A 17,940-nucleotide genomic window follows, 5' to 3' on the forward strand; every position below is an offset into this window, starting at 1 on the left:
ATATATATATATATATATATATATATATATATATATATATATATATATATATATATATATATATACGTAAAAAGTTATAATATCAGCAATCCCATTTCAAGTGATTTACAATATAAGATTATGTAAAGCGAATACTATCCTCTGGAATCTTACACAAATGCCTGAAAATATACTATACATGTAGGACCTTATTCTTTCATGGGGGACTTGTAAACCGCTTTCAAAATTTCTCAAAATATCATTCGTCTAAATTGTGATATCAGGAATTTTAGTGATTTCCACGGTCATATAGAAAATTCCATCCTTTGGAAAACTGTAAAAATGCCTGGTGATTTGCCTCAATTTTCTCTTAGGAAACTTCTTAAAGTACACTGTACATGGGGAAATTCTATAATGCTAAGGAATGTTTCGCCTGACCTTAAAGTACAATGTAATATTACAGCTGCAGATCAGGAATTTCCAGATTTCTCCTCAATTCTCTTCTGGAACATGTTCATATTAAAATGACAAGAAAGACTGTACTTTAAAACTCATGTATTTTACTTTTCTTTTTTAATTCAGTACAAAACACGTAATAAACGATATAATACACACATAAACAAATTGATCCTTTGCTCGCTCCGTCATTCAGACATTTCTGTAAAAAAAATTACACTAAATATGTTTTATGTAAAAACACAACCAAACACAACCAACACATACTACTTACATTCGCCTGTTTTACATGTACACACAGACAGTTTATCGTACATAAAATCGCATATACAAAAGATTTTTTTTTTCAAATGTAAGCCTACATTCATGTACAATGTAGAAATGCATTTAAGTATTTCAACATGTTTCTCAAACTGATAGTCTACTTATCATTATCTCTGTTGCAATACAACTACTAGTATTTACTTCTTTGAAGAACAAAATTTTTGCAGTTTTTTTTTTTAGTTGTCTCCTAAAAAAACACAATTCAGGTATTTTTTGGACTTGAGGTAATTGAGATTTCACATTATTCAGTACCGGGAATATCCCGCATTCCGACTTTTATATTTATATATTCCAAAAGAAAGAATAGCGGCAAGAACAACACCGAGAGCTATTCCTCCTCCAAACGAGGCTCCGCTAAATTTAGAAGTCTTAGGAGCAGTTGTCGTAGTGGTTGTTTTTGTGGTAGAAGTCTGGGGTTTCGTAGGTGACGACAAAGGTCCTTCTGACGTCATTGGCATACTCGAGTTCCCGGATGTAGTTGACATGGAGGCTGTTGTCATATTGTTGGTCACGTTATTCGTTGTCATGGGCGCAGTTGTCATGTTGTTGGTCACGTTATTTGTTGTCATGGAAGCTGTTGTCATGTTACTAGTTGTCACAGGGACAGTTGTCATGTTGCTTGTTGTCATATTTGAGACGGTCGTCATAATTCCTGTGGCGTTACTCGTTGTTATGGCTGTGTTCGCAGAACTTGTACTTGTTTCATTCGCTTCAAGGGAAGGGTTTCTTTGAACTATACCTATAATTGTTGAGAAGGCATCTATTATTATGTAGATCGATATAGATCAGCTAGTCTTGCGTGTATTTAAGGAGAATTTGACAAAATTAATCCAAGGCTTTCTATTTCGTTTAACGAGACAAATTTTCATTCGTACTGACAGTAGATCAGAGTCTTATTTAATTATTATTGTTATGAATTATTATAGATGCACCAATTTTGAATAAGTAGAAACCACGTATTTTCATGTGGACAACGTAAAATCATTAAACAATGGATAATTTTCATTCTTCAACTACGTGTACTTATTGCATTGAAATAAAGGTAAAAGTAATAAATAAGTCAAGGTAAAACTAGTAAATAAGTCAAGGTAAAACTAGTAATTAAGTCAAGGTAATACTAGTAATTACAAGTAAGTAAATGAAATACTAGAAAATACAGATCTGGCACTTCAAGATCTGTGTGTAAAATCGGTGGCACAAAATTGGTAAAGGACTTCAAATAGAATTACGAAAAAAATTCTTAAAAATTTACATGGACCACATACTGATCAAGATCTGTCTTGCAGTTTATTAACTTTATATAGCCGAAGTTATATATTCACCTACCTCCAAAAACAACGCCCCCTTCTATACGCAGGAGACAGAGGATCGCCGTGACCCCCATACAGAACAGAGACCTCATGGTGACGAGTGGAAGGATAAAACGGCGGACGGAGGCTAGAACTGGTGTAGGAAGCAGCTTGTCTCTCTGTGAGCCAGGAATAATCTCACCTTTATACCTGATGAGGGAGTGTCACGGGTCATTGGTTGATCAGACTGTTCAGGTGATTATACAGGTGTAATACTCGGACTCCTCGTCACTGATAACACTGCTAGTCGGTGAGGGGAAACTGTGATCGACCTGACAAGGTTATGGACCCATGTAAGAAACATGTTCAAGAGCAAAAGTTTTCTTTTTTCCCCAAAATCAATCCATTGATATTGTTAATTGATTTTAAAAATCAAAGTCCTGCCGTAAGAGTGGTGAAATTAAAATATTTTAAAAAGGTCTAGAAATTTAATTAGAACTTGATTTTTTTTTCTAATATAAAAACACATGCCACTCCTTCAAACTGATTCAGAAGTGGATGAAAATGTGAAGGCACATTTCTATGACATGCCTAAATGTAGGAAATAAATCTTAAGAGAAAAGGATTACATTCTGCAATGACCAATATCTGCCACCAAAAACCGACTTTAATGGAGATGTCTATACTTATATGTTCTAAATCAGGGTGATATCTGCAGGTTTGAAGGCATTACCTATTTTCATCAGCCATGAGGCCATACGTTAGATATGTCAGGAAGATGACGTAAATTAAAAATTTGATGATTTTGAGAGAAAAAGGTGTATTTTACATACATTATAATATCAACAAAATATGTGAATATTTTTTTTCTGGGGAAAGCTTTAGCTTTTGCTTAGTAAATTCTACACTGAAAATTGAACGAATTTTGTCCATTTTGTCCTCTTTCTTAAACAGTAACAGAAAATCCAAAATGTTTGTGACTCACAGAAACGAGAATTGCTGAAAATCTACTTCCAAACTAAAATAATTTTTGTTAAATAAGAAATTTCATACAATATATACAATTGAATACATTTAATTCTAGGGATTTTCAGAATCTGGCTTTTATGGGGGCAAAAATGCACGTATGTTTTTACCGTATACATGTATAATTCTTTTCCTGACCCCTTTAATTTAAAAGTAAAGATCAAAGGTAAGTCCTGTTAAATTGAACTAAAATTTGACAACAAGTCCAAGGTCAAGTCACATTTGGGTCATAATTACACATTTAATTAGGATGATTTAACCAAAAAGTAGGCAACAAATATCTTAAGTTTACGCTATAAGAAATAAATGTTTCAGATCAGAAAAGTCTTTTTAAAAAGCCAACATTTTGAGTTCAAAGGTGAAGGAGGTCACACGTGAGTTAGGATGGTAAAACATGCTATGACCCTGACTCAATTTTATAACAAACATTCAAAATTAAGCAGGATTTCTTCCTTCATCAAATGGATTGGTTAATGACTGTATTTTGTTTTACGTCCCATTATGAATTATTCACTTATGACTGTATACATATATAAGTGTTTACTATGTACTTTCTTTTTGCCCCATGAGGGTACTTAACTGGTAAATAAACAATTGAATTGAATTATAATAGAGACGTCACCTACTATAGGTGAAATGTGCCACTAATTTTGTCTCATGCATGGCGCTAACGGCCGAAGCGGGGGGGGGGGGGGGGGTCTTTATCGTGTAAACGCCTACCGTGACACGGTACCTCGGTTTATAGGGTCTCATCTGAAAGAGATACACACACACACACACCCTCACACACACAATTCAGACTCACGATCGTACACGCTACTGATATGAAATCTCACAGCAATCAAATATTTGAACTGTACGTTAACATCTATTTGATTCTATGATGTTAAAGTAACCCCTCATTATAATCCCCACTCTCTATTGTAGAGGTGTTTGACCTTTATGTTTAACTTTTAATTTTAACCTAAAGGTCCTTTACGTTTCTATGTGACGTACAATTTAAGACGCTTTGAAGAACAAATTTTTACACTGTGACTTACAATTTATAAAAGGAATACGCTTTATGCCAATATTTGCTTTGCAAAGTCCCTAAACCTCATTCATCCTACACTGTATAATAATGTTACTGATCTATATGTCGTATGGGGCTGATAGTGCTGGTATAACCACTGAAGATGAACGACCATTTGGAATGTAGGGAATGCGTACACTTCGATATTTTGTGAGAGGGGAAAGCATATTCAAATGGACTGAAGACAAGAACATGACAGAACACTAATTCATTGAATGGCTGATTTTTCCAATCGCTGCTGAGAGGTCACACCTCAGTCCAAAGTCATGCTTTCTAGTTGCTATCAAATTTAGAAAGACGCATCATAAATTGTCTGATGTGGTGTCGCTAAAACGAGGAACGGAACGTAAAACGGAAAGAAATTTTGCTATTGCAAGCAATAGCATATGTCACAATGAACTGCTATGAGATAGGTTTAGGTGATACAGACAAGTTCTCTATAAAGGAACTTGGTGATGCAGACACTATATAGGTATTGGTGATACAGACAAGTTCCCTATATAGATATTGGTGATACAAACAAGTTCTCTATATAGGTATTGGTGATACAGACAAGTTCCCTATATAAGTATTGGTGATACAGACAAGTTCCCTATATAGGTATTGGTGATACAGACAAGTTCTCTATATAGGTATTGGTGATACAGACAAGTTCCCTATATAAGTATTGGTGATACAGACAAGTTCCCTATATACGTATTGGTGATACAGACACATTCTCTATATAGGTATTGGTGATACAGACAAGTTCTATATAGGTATTGGTGATACAGACAAGTTCTCTATATAGGTATTGGTGTTACAGACAAGTTCTCTATAAAGGTATTGGTGATACAGACAAGTTCTCTATATAGGTACTTGGTGATACAGACAAGTTCTCTATATAGGTACTTGGTGATACAGACAAGTTCCCTATATAGGTATTGGTGATACAGACAGTTCTCTATATAGGTATTGGTGATACAGACAAGTTCTCTATATAGGCACTTGGTGATACAGACAAGTTCTATATAGGTATTGGTGATACAGACAAGTTCCCTATATAGGTATTGGTGATACAGACAAGTTCCCTATATAGGTATTGGTGATACAAACAAGTTCCCTATATAGGCACTTGGTGATACAGACAAGTTCCCTATATAGGTATTGGTGATACAGACAAATTCCCTATATAGGTATTGGGGATACAAACAAGTTCTCTATATAGGTATTGGTGATACAGACAAGTTCCCTATATAGGTACTTGGTGATACAGACAAGTTCTCTATATAAGTATTGGTGACACAGACAAGTTCCCTATATAAGTATTGGTGATACAGACAAGTTCTCTATATAGGCACTTGGTGATACAGACAAGTTCCCTATATAGGTATTGGTGATACAAACAAGTTCCCTATATAGGTATTGGTGACACAGGCAAGTTCTCTATATAGGTATCGGTGATACAGACAAGTTCTCTATATAGGTATTGGTGATACAGACAAGTTCTCGATATAGGTATTGGTGATACAGACAAGTTCCCTATATAGGTATTGGTGATACAGACAAGTTCTCTATATATGTACTTGGTGATACAGACAGGTTTTCTATATAGGTACTTGGTGATACAGACAAGTTCTCTATATATGTACTTGATGATACAGACAAGTTCTCTATATAGGTACTTGGTGATACAGACACGTTTTCTATATAGGTACTTGGTGATACAGACAAGTTCTCTATATATGTACTTGATGATACAGACAAGTTCTCTATATAGGTACTTGGTGATACAGACAAGTTCTCTATATAGGTACTTGGTGATACAGACAAGTTCTTTATATAGGTACTTGGTGATACAGACAAGTTTTCTATACATGGGACTTGGTGATAGAGACAAGTTCTCTATATATGTACTTGATGATACAGACAAGTTCTCTATATAGGTACTTGGTGATACAGACAAGTTCCCTATATAGGTACTTGGTGATACAGACAAATTCTAAAATCTAGAATCTAAATGTAGAAAACTAATTAAGGAAGAGTTATACTCGGGTTAATTTTTGATGGAAATTTTTCAAATTTGAAACATTATTTCACAAACTCGCATACAACATATTTATAGGGGGGATGGTAGGAGAGTTATCGTATTATTTCTTTTAGAAAAATCTCTCATCATTCAATTAGTGATATATAAAATAAAAGAAAACGAGTGTAATGAAGCAATTATATATTATCAAGTTGACTTAAATGATACATTAATATAAATTATAAATTTTTGTTGAAAAATTATTAAAAAAAAAAAATTAAAGTCCCATGCTTTACACTGATGATGAATACACCTACACGTAGCCGTAGATTCCTGAAAGACAATGTTCATACATGTAAATGTTTAATTTCAAATATTTGGATAAATTTCTGAGAAAAATTCAAATTGGGAAAATATATTATTGAACATACAAATATCTTTAATTATGTTAATAAAATGTCATATGTAATCGCATTTATTTATTTAAAGCAATATGAGCTGCATTTTTGAGAATTTTATTTTGCTGTTATAATGTGTAATTATGATAAATTTGTATGCAATTTAAACATTTTTTTATCAATTAGCAGAAATAAAGTATCAAATTGTTTCAGAATATAGGATTCTGTACAATCAAATATATAGTATTATATAAGAAATCAATATTGTACAGGACGACAATAATGTAATTTTGCTTCAATCAAAGCTTATAAATACTTCATCCATCGCAAATATGAACAACAGAAGTTTATAAACGTTCTTGTTTCTGTCATTGAAATAGTTAATTACAATTTTGCAACAAAAATTTCTGACATTAAAGTTGCAGCTCATATTGCTTTAAAAGTTATATGACTGTGTTTTTACATCTATATATGAAAATTTGACTTTTTTTTGCACTAAGATTCATATTTTTTAAGAATGTCATTTATAAATATAGAAGTAAAAAAAAAAAATCTCCTTCAAAATAATCAAGTCTTGCTTAAGACTTTCGCACTTTTACACAGACTGCAACCTCTGTAAAATTCTAAAACACATAACCATTTTTTTTTCACTTATTTTTAAAATGCAATCCTTTTCAATCATTTTTAGGAGAATATAACACTGAAATCTTAAAACCAATTGGGAAAATTTATTAGTTTTTTTTTTTTGGGGGGGGGGGGGGAGTATGGTTTCACCTTAAAATAATAAAAATCTCTATTAAAATTATTAAGTCTCTATTAATTCATGATACCCCACGTAGATACAACTTACAACATGTATATAGAATTATGTCAGAGTTATGTGGACGTGTTCGTCGATGAACTCATTGCCGTGTGGTTGTTATCTTGTGTCTATCGTCTGTGGTGATAAAAATTACTATGCTGTACAAGGTACCCGGTTTTTATGACCCTTGACCTATATATTACACGTACGCGGTAGTAGAGGCTGATTACAGCTGTGCATGAATGAAGATCGCTGTATTTCTGAAATTGTAAATATGAAGGCAAATTTTGTAGTCAGTTTTTACTGTGGGCTAATTCTTTTCGATTTGTGTGGACTTGCAAAGTTGGGTAAGAACTTTTTTTTTCAAATTTCTCATGAATGTAGGGTTTTGTATACTTTCAAAGTTGATTTGCTTTCAACTTCCTTCATTTCGTAAGATTGATCTAGATTGTCTTTATTTAATTTGTTCAATTTTATCTTTATTAGCAAACCAGACAAATATAGATGTGGGTCGATACTAGAACTCATAGAAAATATCATTTATAATTATCCTCATAAACATATTCCTAATGCGTATGCATTCAGCATATATTGTTCTGTTCAAATTTTTTTAAAAATTTTAAGCACTAAGCACAGGTTCACATGTAATTAAAATACCTTGCTGAAAATACAATGTAGTATATGGTTTTTTTTAATGTTTCAGAACATGTTATTTAGTGGGCTATATACTTAATTAGAACTTGATTTTTTTCTATGCCCATTTTGTATAAATAAAAAAAATAGCCTATGAAAACAACACGTAAACTACGAAGTGTACGTGTTCTGTTGCCTTATATTTAAAAAGTATTTGCATAGACTTATAAAGGGTACTTCATGTAACGTGAACATAACAATGATTTTAATGAAAGATTTTCACTATGGTGACAATGAAAATCACGTCTCTGAAACAATGCGAGTTCTTTTCCAATTAAAGATATCTTGCTAGAAAAGTTATAAACTGCACGTTCTCAATAGCTCAATTTTCTATTCCGGTTGCAGCCGAATCAAAAGAAGGAACAACAAAAACAGATTTGACAACTACACTACAACCGACAATCGAACCAAATTTGTCAACACCAACGCAAAACAACACAACAACAGAACAATACTCGACAACAGTGGCATCATTCTCAGGAACAATCAATTCTAATATGACAATTTTTACCGACATGACAACACAGTCAACAAATGCTTCAAGTGAAGTCTCGTCTGTAACAACAACTTTACCATCCACTATGACATCACAATTCACAATGACGTCAACATTACATACAATTCCAACAACCACCCGTCGCTCATCTTCTACAAAAAAGAAGGAATTCGATCCATGGGCCTTCCTTGGTGGTGTTGCTCTAGGTCTTTTAGTAACATTAGCGTGCATTGGGCTCGTTTATTATTATAGCAATCGGTCGCCATTCTCGAATAAGAGTGTGCAGTACAGAGTAATGGAACATTGAGATAATCGTCTTACATTAATATTCCTTTCATTTCCGGCAAAACTTAATTTTTTTTCCACCCAAACGAACTTAGATCTTAAATTCTAGGTGCTACAGTGTATATACTTTATAGCCTCATATGTCAAGCTCTTTGATTTGCATGTAGGTCACCATTTAAGAGATGAGGTTTGATTGTTTTATGCTGATTTACTGATTAACAGTGAATACTCAGTTCCTGTGCCATTTGTTTTGTGTCTGAGTTACCTCTTGAATACTGTATATACAAATTGTATTATACAATTATGGAATGGGTACGAGGGAAATAGCAAATTTATGGTTCCCCGAGGGAGGAAATAGTTTCCTCCCTCGGGGAACCATAAATTTGCTGTTTCCCGAGTTCCCATTCCATAACTGTTTTATTATACCGAAACAATCATAGACGATTTAATTTTTTCACCAGACATTCCGACATTTAACAATGTAGAGGCAAAATCACAAATACATGCGGTTTAACACATTGTTATAAGTAATGCATCGTGTACTAAAACAATTAAATTATTTTTTAAAAGTATTTTCACTGACATTTCGAAGAATTATCGTTGCCTTCATTTCGCTTGAATCCAAGTATGATTTTGACATCGCATGTCGAAATGTTTTGACGTCATAGTTACATTGCTAATAACATGACGTCACAGACTCGAGATTTCTTAAACGCTCCGCCCACTGAACACTTCGATTGGTTAAAATTATTAATAAATATTCATGAGGGAGTAGTCCCAGGGAGTAGCTCTGATTTTCCAGGGAGTAGTCCTCAGATGAGGGAAATAGTCTCTTCTCGTGGAAATAGACAGTTTTATGTTATTAATTTCATATAGAGTAATAAGAGTAGAGGTATAATAAATCTTTCTGCATAATGTCCTATGTCTGTTTAAACCTTGTTTATTTAATTATTTTCATGAATATTAATGAATATATAAACAGTATTGAATGTACATGTACTTGTAGTGTATATGGCTATATGCAATTTAAATAGCAATAAAATATATTTCAAAGTATAATTTTATTTCACTTCTTCACAACTGAAAGCTCATGAAGTCTTCCATTAAATTAAGGTTATATCTTTAATTTATGTGATAAACTATGTCTGTGACAGATCTTTTGACAGTTAAGGTCATCTGTTGTGTGTTGATCCATGTGTTTAATCTGTTTACTGTTAAGTTTATCTTTGTGTGTTGATCCGTGTCTAAAATCAACTGTTGTGTGTTGATCCGTGTCTAAAATCTGTTCAATGTTAAGGTCAACTATTGTGTGTTGATCCATGTGTTTAATCTGTTTACTGTTAAGCTTATCTTTGTGTGTTGATCCGTGTCTAAAATCTGTTCAATGTTAAGGTCATCTGTTGTGTGTTGATCCATGTGTTTAATCTGTTTACTGTTAAGTTTATCTTTGTGTGTTGATCCGTGTCTAAAATAAACTGTTGTGTGTTGATCCGTGTCTAAAATCTGTTCAATGTTAAGGTCATCTGTTGTGTGTTGATCCATGTGTTTAATCTGTTTACTGTTAAGCTTATCTTTGTGTGTTGATCCGTGTCTAAAATCTGTTCAATGTTAAGGTCATCTGTTGTGTGTTGATCCATGTGTTTAATCTGTTTACTGTTAAGTTTATCTTTGTGTGCTGATCCGTGTCTAAAATCTGTTTACTGTCAAGGTCACCTGTTGTGTGTTGATCCGTGTCTAAAATCTGTTCAATGTTAAGGTCATCTGTTGTGTGTTGATCCATGTGTTTAATCTGTTTACTGTTAAGTTTATCTTTGTGTGTTGATCCGTGTCTAAAATCTGTTTACTGTCAAGGTCACCTGTTGTGTGTTGATCCGTGTCTAAAATCTGTTCAATGTTAAGGTCATCTGTTGTGTGTTGATCCATGTGTTTAATCTGTTTACTGTTAAGTTTATCTTTGTGTGCTGATCCGTGTCTAAAATCTGTTTACTGTCAAGGTCACCTGTTGTGTGTTGATCCGTGTCTAAAATCTGTTCAATGTTAAGGTCATCTGTTGTGTGTTGATCCATGTGTTTAATCTGTTTACTGTTAAGTTTATCTTTGTGTGTTGATCCGTGTCTAAAATCTGTTTACTGTCAAGGTCACCTGTTGTGTGTTGATCCGTGTCTAAAATCTGTTCAATGTTAAGGTCATCTGTTGTGTGTTGATCCATGTGTTTAATCTGTTTACTGTTAAGTTTATCTTTGTGTGTTGATCCGTGTCTAAAATCTGTTTACTGTCAAGGTCACCTGTTGTGTGTTGATCCGTGTCTAAAATCTGTTCAATGTTAAGGTCATCTGTTGTGTGTTGATCCATGTGTTTAATCTGTTTACTGTTAAGTTTATCTTTGTGTGTTGATTCGTGTCTAAAATCTGTTTACTGTCAAGGTCACCTGTTGTGTGTTGATCCGTGTCTAAAATCTGTTCAATGTTAAGGTCATCTGTTGTGTGTTGATCCATGTGTTTAATCTGTTTACTGTTAAGTTTATCTTTGTGTGTTGATTCGTGTATAAAATCTGTTTACTGTCAAGGTCACCTGTTGTGTGTTGATCCGTATCTTCTATAATCTGGTTTACTTTTAAGGTCATCTGTTGTGTGTTGATCCGTGTCTAAAATCTGTTTAATGTTAAGGTCACCTGTTGTGTGTTGATCCGTGTCTAAAATCTGTTCAATGTTAAGGTCATCTGTTGTGTGTTGATCCATGTGTTTAATCTGTTTACTGTTAAGTTTATCTTTGTGTGTTGTTCCATGTCTAAAGTCTGTTTAATGTAAAGGTCATCTGTTGTGTGTTGATCAGTGTCTATATTTTTTTTTAATTGATACTGAGAAAAACGTGAAGTTTTGCGTAAAATGAAGATGGCTTCGAAATCTATTGAAGCGTGCAATTTTTTGTCGACGCGGTTTGGAAGGTTTTCATTCTACATTAATTATTATAATCAAAGTTGTATAATCAAAGTTGCTGTTTTAAAGTATCAGCTCCCTCTCTCGAAATATACATGCGAAATTACTAATTATGCATTATTATGCTTCAAAGAAAAATCTCAGACTTCGGTGGTTGTTTCGCACTAAATTTCCTTTCAAGCACCCTTAAATTCTTAAGCTTAGAAAAACAAATACAATAATTGATTCCCCATTTTAATGATGTTTGCGTTGTAATGAAAAAAATGAAGATAAAAATAGTGATCGATCTCAACAAACAAACAAACAAACAAAACAAATCCGCGAACAAGGCATAAAATGTGGATTCCTGATAATTCCAGAAATGGGATCAGGTGTCTAGGAGGAGAAAACATCCACCATGAGCCCTATATATTGATCAGGTAGACGGAATATTCCGTAGTCAAACAAATGTGTGCCCTAAGATTTATAATGTTTTTTAAAAAAAGTCATGAAATTGGCTTAATTATGAGTTGAGTATATGAACGTGATAAATCGTGAAAGAATATAGCATGAAGGAGGCCCATTCTGGAAATATGACGTCATTAAGTTGGTACATTTGCAGGTTTTGAACAAAAAAGCCTCAAAATGACTCATTCCTGGGGTTATTTTACTTAAGAAAACAGTTTCCACAGCCGTCGCCCTCTTTCATTTTTGGATATGTTGTGTAAATTCCTTTGAAAAATCACACTTCTTAAAATCTTTGTGGGCGATGCATGTGCTCTGTATTATCTGAAAGAAAATCCCACTGAAAATTGATGTCTTCTGCAACCTTTTCCAGAAAATACGGTTAAAAATGTACAAGTCCTTGACGTAACAATTAGCATTTAGGAGGTCATATGAGAAAAACAATTTGTACATGTATGTTCTTTCTGCATGGAATTTCAATGCATGATTTTTAATTTCTTACATCACTTTCATATTTAAGAAAAATACTAAGCCAGATCTGTATTGAAACCGTATCTTGTTCTTTAGTATCAAGAACAAAGGCCTAAAAATTTTATTATTAACACAGAATACGACACAATGATAAGTTACATTTGTTAACAAGGTCATTATAGCGACCATAGAATTTACAGAATGCTGACTTTAAATGGTCAAGGTGTATATACCCGTATTTCACTGTATTTCCATAATTTACTCATCTTATTTAATTCTTTATTATATCATAGATGTGCTAAATTTGATGTTTTTACTTGCTCTTCCTCGGAAATCTTACCTTATATTCTTATAATTTTTGAAATTCTCAACGAGTCTTGCAAAATGAAATTTTATACTTACATAGCGTCTCGTTCTTTCTTTATTCTTCATTAGTTACACAAAACGGCTTTTATAAACATGTTTCCAATATTTGAAAATTGTTAATCATGTACTCTTATACCTTAATCATGTATTGTAAAGCTTGTCCCAGGATTTTATCACAAAATGGACGATCACTCGGAAACGAGCTCATCAAGATCAATGAGATTTATAAATATGTCCTCTAGATTAATCGAATGCTATCAAAAAACCAAACCAAAAAAAAAAAAACAAAAACAAAAACAAAACAAAACAACAAAAAACGAACACACAAAACAAAACAAAAGAAACAAAGACAAACAAAACCAAAAGAGAAAACATTTTATTCAAAAATTTACATCATGCAGTTCAATGTAATTTAGGGAAGAATCATTACTTATTTTTCGATGTTTGAAATATTCAATTCCCAACTAAAATCAAGTATCATATACCTCTCACTACCAGTGGATAGGTGTAAACTATCCCATGTCTTATAATACTTTGGAATCTCAGGGAAAAAAAACCAGGGAGTTTAAAAAAATTCGAAAATTGCTTTAACAACTGACGAGAATACGTCTGCAGGTAATAAGATCTCTATATTTAAAATAAGGATAAAAAATATTAGTTGTAATAAATTTGAAAATGCATGTAATGTTTTCGACTTTTTAGATAAAATAAATATGGTTAGAGACTTTAAATTGTCGTCCTTCATAACGAGATTAATTTCCTTACGGAATACATCACTCTATCAGCACAGTTTAACATTAAATTTTTCATCATTATATAAAATCACTTCCTAGAACTGTTTCCGCATTGTAAGAAATCGACCTATGAGCATACGGAAATCTAAAACAGAAAAAAAGGAAACAACATTTTAGGTTATGAATAAATATACACCTTAATGCACAATGAAATTTTATGGCCGCATATCGAGTGTCCCAATAATGTGTTCGAAATTTAATAATCATTTCTCAACCGCTTGAAATCAATTAATATATATCATCCTTCTAGCGCACCTTTTGCGGATTTGGAAATTTGTTGTAACTATGATTTATTTTAATGTCATATCATATGAATGTTAATAAACATTTAAAAACACTGTAGAAAACTACATTTTGAGCGAGTCTTTCCATGCACCAGTGAAACTTAAGCAACTATATAATGAACATCTACTTCCTTTTTCAAAGTGTGTGCTCATTGCTATCTGGTATATGTATCCCTACTCGAGAGCTATATCTGTACAACGAACTATCACTTCCTTGACCTTTGACGCAGGGATATCATGTGATATAGTCAATGACTGAAGAGCTTCACACTCACAGCGGAGATGGCGGTAGGAATGAGGACACTGGTCCTTGCTCTGTTTCTGTCTTGTGGTGTTTATGCCTCGACATTAGAAGGTAAATAATTTCATTTTTTTTTTCATTATTTAAAAGCTGTTAATAAATACCAGATTTGAAGAAGGAAGTTTTCAAAACCATATTAATTTTACAAAGCATATATACCGGTATTTCAAAACAAAAAAGATGTAACTAAATTTAATTTTAAAATATATATATATATATATATATATATATATATATATATATATATATATATATATATATATATATATATATATATATATATATATATATATATCAAATAGCATAGCCACACTTCATAATCAAGGATATGATATTCCGCGGTATAGTGACACATCGGTGTTCTGATCGGTTAGAACTACTCCTTGTAGAAAATAATCACCTTCCTTGCTTCCTTGTACAAAATTTATTTTTTAAGCCCAGGAGCAAGTACCATTATACGACATTATTACCTGGTTTCTTTCTAAGGTATTTAAGATGCGGAGTGTATACTTTTACAAGATAACATTAACTTTAATGTACATGCAGTAAATTTAACTGATACCTAATATCAATGCTGAGCAAAATACCTTGTCTTAAAAGGCAAATATCTAGTCCTATATTACACAATGCTGAGTGAAGGAAGACCTATATAACATAAGGCTGCAGGCCCGTGGGAAGCAATTACACTTTAAGGGGGCACAACCATACATTTTCAGTTGGGGGGGGGGGAACACTATCAACTATACCAAAAATTCCTTGACAAGCAAAAAAAGGTCATCAGACGTTATTATTGAGGGGAAACAAGTATATAGTAGCTATGTTTTCTATAGTATTCTATATATCAGCAAAATTATTGGGGGCACACCCACCCCCCACCCCCGTTCCTACGGCCATGGGCTGAGCAAAATAATTAGTCAACAGCTAAAACTGGTCCTCTTCCAGCGTGTCTGTAATCAGACAATTTCAAATTCTTTCAAAAAATCTATAAAAAGCCTTTTTGAAACTAATGAGTCGCGGTCACTACAGATTTCAGAGCTGTTCACCCTGCCCTATACAATATCCGTTTTGTCAGCATGCATCATGCATAAATGCAATCCAAATATTTATCAGTGTAATTAACGTTTTTTTTTTAGTGAATCCCTATTATTAATTGCTAAAATATATATATGACTTACAAAGAGTTAAAATTCGGAGTATACCCCCAGAAGCGTAATTTTCAGAGACCACTCTGTATTTTCAAACATAAATCCGGGATAAATATGGAATTTCCGTACGAGTAAACACCTCTGAGGTTTGTTCAATTTCCTCAAAAAATAGTATTTCTATCAATTCCCAAGTAAAAACGTGACTGAAAATACCTTGTTTCCTGCTTGTTTTTGGTTGTCCACTTTTGAAACCACAATCTGTACGTGTACATCTTTCAATCTTCTATTCTATTTTAGTTGTGAGAGCTCTTGTCTGTCTTTGACTCATTGAGACCCAATTAAATAGAGGTTCATTCAACCGCAAATAGCAAGAAGTATTCAAGGGACTTGAATTACGGAAACTATCCAAGGGCAAAAATTTACTGAACGACCGTCTTACGCCATATTTACCCTTGTATTCTGAAGAAATTTGAGTATATCAGAAAATTACCTATGTCAGTTAATGTCAAGATAAAGAAATGATTTATAACATTTATTTTAAAAATCTTCTGTTTTAGAGGCTAAAAATCTAACCACGATGTCAACAACAGGCTCTTTTAATGTAACAACACAGCCGACGACTCACAACTTAACAACTAAAAATCACAACACAACAACACAAACAACCCCTCAAAATGTGACTACTGAACCAACAACCCACAACATGACAACTGAACCCACAACCCGTATGACAACTGAACCAACAACGCACAATATGACAAGTGAACCAACAACCCTCAACGTGACAACACAACTGCCACATAATATGACAACTGAACCAGCTCACAATATGACAACAGAACCGCCACACAACACGACAACTGAACCGCCACACAACACCACAACAGAACCGCCACACAACACCACAACAGAACCGCCACACAACACCACAACGGAACCCTCGAACATGACAACCGCTGAACCAGCCAATATGACGACGCCCTTGTCGAATATGACAACCATGTCAATTCCTGTGACGTCGGAATCAACTATGACATCACATCCCACTCAGAAACCAACTCCCTCACCGAGTAAGAGTAAATTCAGCGCGGGGTCCTTTGTCGGGGGCATAGCCCTTGGCATTGCAATAGTTATTATCGCAGTAGGCGGAATATATTGTTATAGCAGAAGAAGGAAACGAAGTAATGAGCTGGGTAGCGATATCCAATACAAAACTATGTCCGAATGATACATGATTGTATTAGCTTGTAGCATGTTCATAAATATGAGAGAGAGAGAGAGAGAGAGAGAGAGAGAGAGAGCATCTTCTTAATTGAGCTTCTGGCATGTTTGAAAATACTTGGCCATGTACTCTTAAAAAGAAGCCTTTTTATAATTCATATACTAATATAGTGTTGATGCAGGATATTGTAATGCTCAATTATTATGTTAAATATGAAACAAACAAAGCCGCATGTACATGTACGCATGCATCGGTTTTCATTTTTAAATTGATACTTTACTTTCCCCCTTTTGCTTTGAACATATTTTGTATCGTATGCATCCTATCCTATCTCCATTAACAAATAAAATTGGAATACAAGTTTTACTCTTTAGGTCTTAACTCACATTTACTTACAGAACTTTGCATGCGTGGCCCTCCATTCATTTAATCAAATCATTTACAATGTACTTCATCATTTCTGCCTTTCTTAAATAGAGGTAACCGTTGCAAGTGTATATTGTTTCTGTTTTGTTTTGCTATTAAATTAATTTTAACATACATACTATATATTTTTTTTTTAATTTTATACATGTTTGAATAAATTTTCATGTTTATTCGATGTTTTGTTAAGTTTTGTGGCGAACTAGCAATATTCAGTCCCTCAGATATAATCTAAAGAAAGAAGATGGACCAACAAGCCGAGAAAAAGGCCTATGTTTGAACAAATTAGAACGAGAAAAATTAAATCTCAATTATAACACAATTTTCTTTCGTATTTCAGATAAAACTGATGTATACTTAATGTTAATTCTTCACAATTTGTCACAATCTCTCGTTAAAATTATTCGAAAAGCATTCACACACCATAGAGGGCAGAAATAATTTCTTCATACTATATATTCTCTATATAAGTGTGTCTTTGCTTCATTTCTCCAAAGTCTGTTTGTATATATATATATATATATATATATATATATATATATATATATATATATATATATATATATATATATATATATATATATATATATATATATTACTTAACAAATGAAAAAGGTGAAGAAAAAAATCTACAAACAATACAAATTTGTGAACAGAACATAAAACACGGACCCCCAGATACACATTGTTCAAATAGTGTAATACAAGGGAAATATTTTATAAAAA

General features: G+C 33.1%; 2 protein-coding genes across 2 annotated transcripts; one reads left to right on the forward strand and one right to left on the reverse strand.

Moving 5' to 3' along the window:
* Nucleotides 1-968: 968 nt before the first annotated feature.
* Nucleotides 969-2,278, reverse strand: LOC133180855 (uncharacterized). Its single transcript, XM_061315305.1, has 2 exons — nucleotides 2,086-2,278; nucleotides 969-1,498 (listed from the first exon to the last, which is right to left on the reverse strand). The coding sequence occupies exons 1-2, from the start codon at nucleotides 2,159-2,161 to the stop codon at nucleotides 1,005-1,007; spliced, it is 570 nt and encodes a 189-aa protein (XP_061171289.1). The 5' UTR covers nucleotides 2,162-2,278; the 3' UTR covers nucleotides 969-1,004.
* Nucleotides 2,279-14,383: 12,105 nt separating this feature from the next.
* Nucleotides 14,384-17,387, forward strand: LOC133180856 (porimin-like). The gene is made up of 2 exons (XM_061315306.1): nucleotides 14,384-14,478; nucleotides 16,127-17,387. Exons 1-2 carry the CDS (start codon nucleotides 14,406-14,408, stop codon nucleotides 16,795-16,797), a joined length of 744 nt encoding a protein of 247 aa, XP_061171290.1. The 5' UTR covers nucleotides 14,384-14,405; the 3' UTR covers nucleotides 16,798-17,387.
* The last annotated feature ends 553 nt before the right edge of the window (nucleotides 17,388-17,940 follow it).

The sequence above is a fragment of the Saccostrea echinata genome, unplaced genomic scaffold (assembly GCF_033153115.1).
Source record: "Saccostrea echinata isolate AGI-Se365-2 ecotype Australia unplaced genomic scaffold, CSIRO_AGI_Sech_v1 ptg000007l, whole genome shotgun sequence".
Taxonomy (NCBI): Eukaryota; Metazoa; Mollusca; class Bivalvia; order Ostreida; family Ostreidae; genus Saccostrea; species Saccostrea echinata.

What these genes read in the sequence shown, in the direction of transcription:
- LOC133180855 (XM_061315305.1), bottom strand. Translation starts at nt 2,161, where the DNA reads ATGAGGTCTCTGTTCTGTATGGGGGTCACGGCGATCCTCTGTCTCCTG. An exon ending in AGGGGGCGTTGTTTTTGGAG is followed by an intron (nt 1,499 to 2,085) that starts GTAGGTGAATAT and finishes CAACAATTATAG; the next exon opens with GTATAGTTCAAAGAAACCCT.
- LOC133180856 (XM_061315306.1), top strand. Translation starts at nt 14,406, where the DNA reads ATGGCGGTAGGAATGAGGACACTGGTCCTTGCTCTGTTTCTGTCTTGT. An exon ending in TTATGCCTCGACATTAGAAG is followed by an intron (nt 14,479 to 16,126) that starts GTAAATAATTTC and finishes CTTCTGTTTTAG; the next exon opens with AGGCTAAAAATCTAACCACG.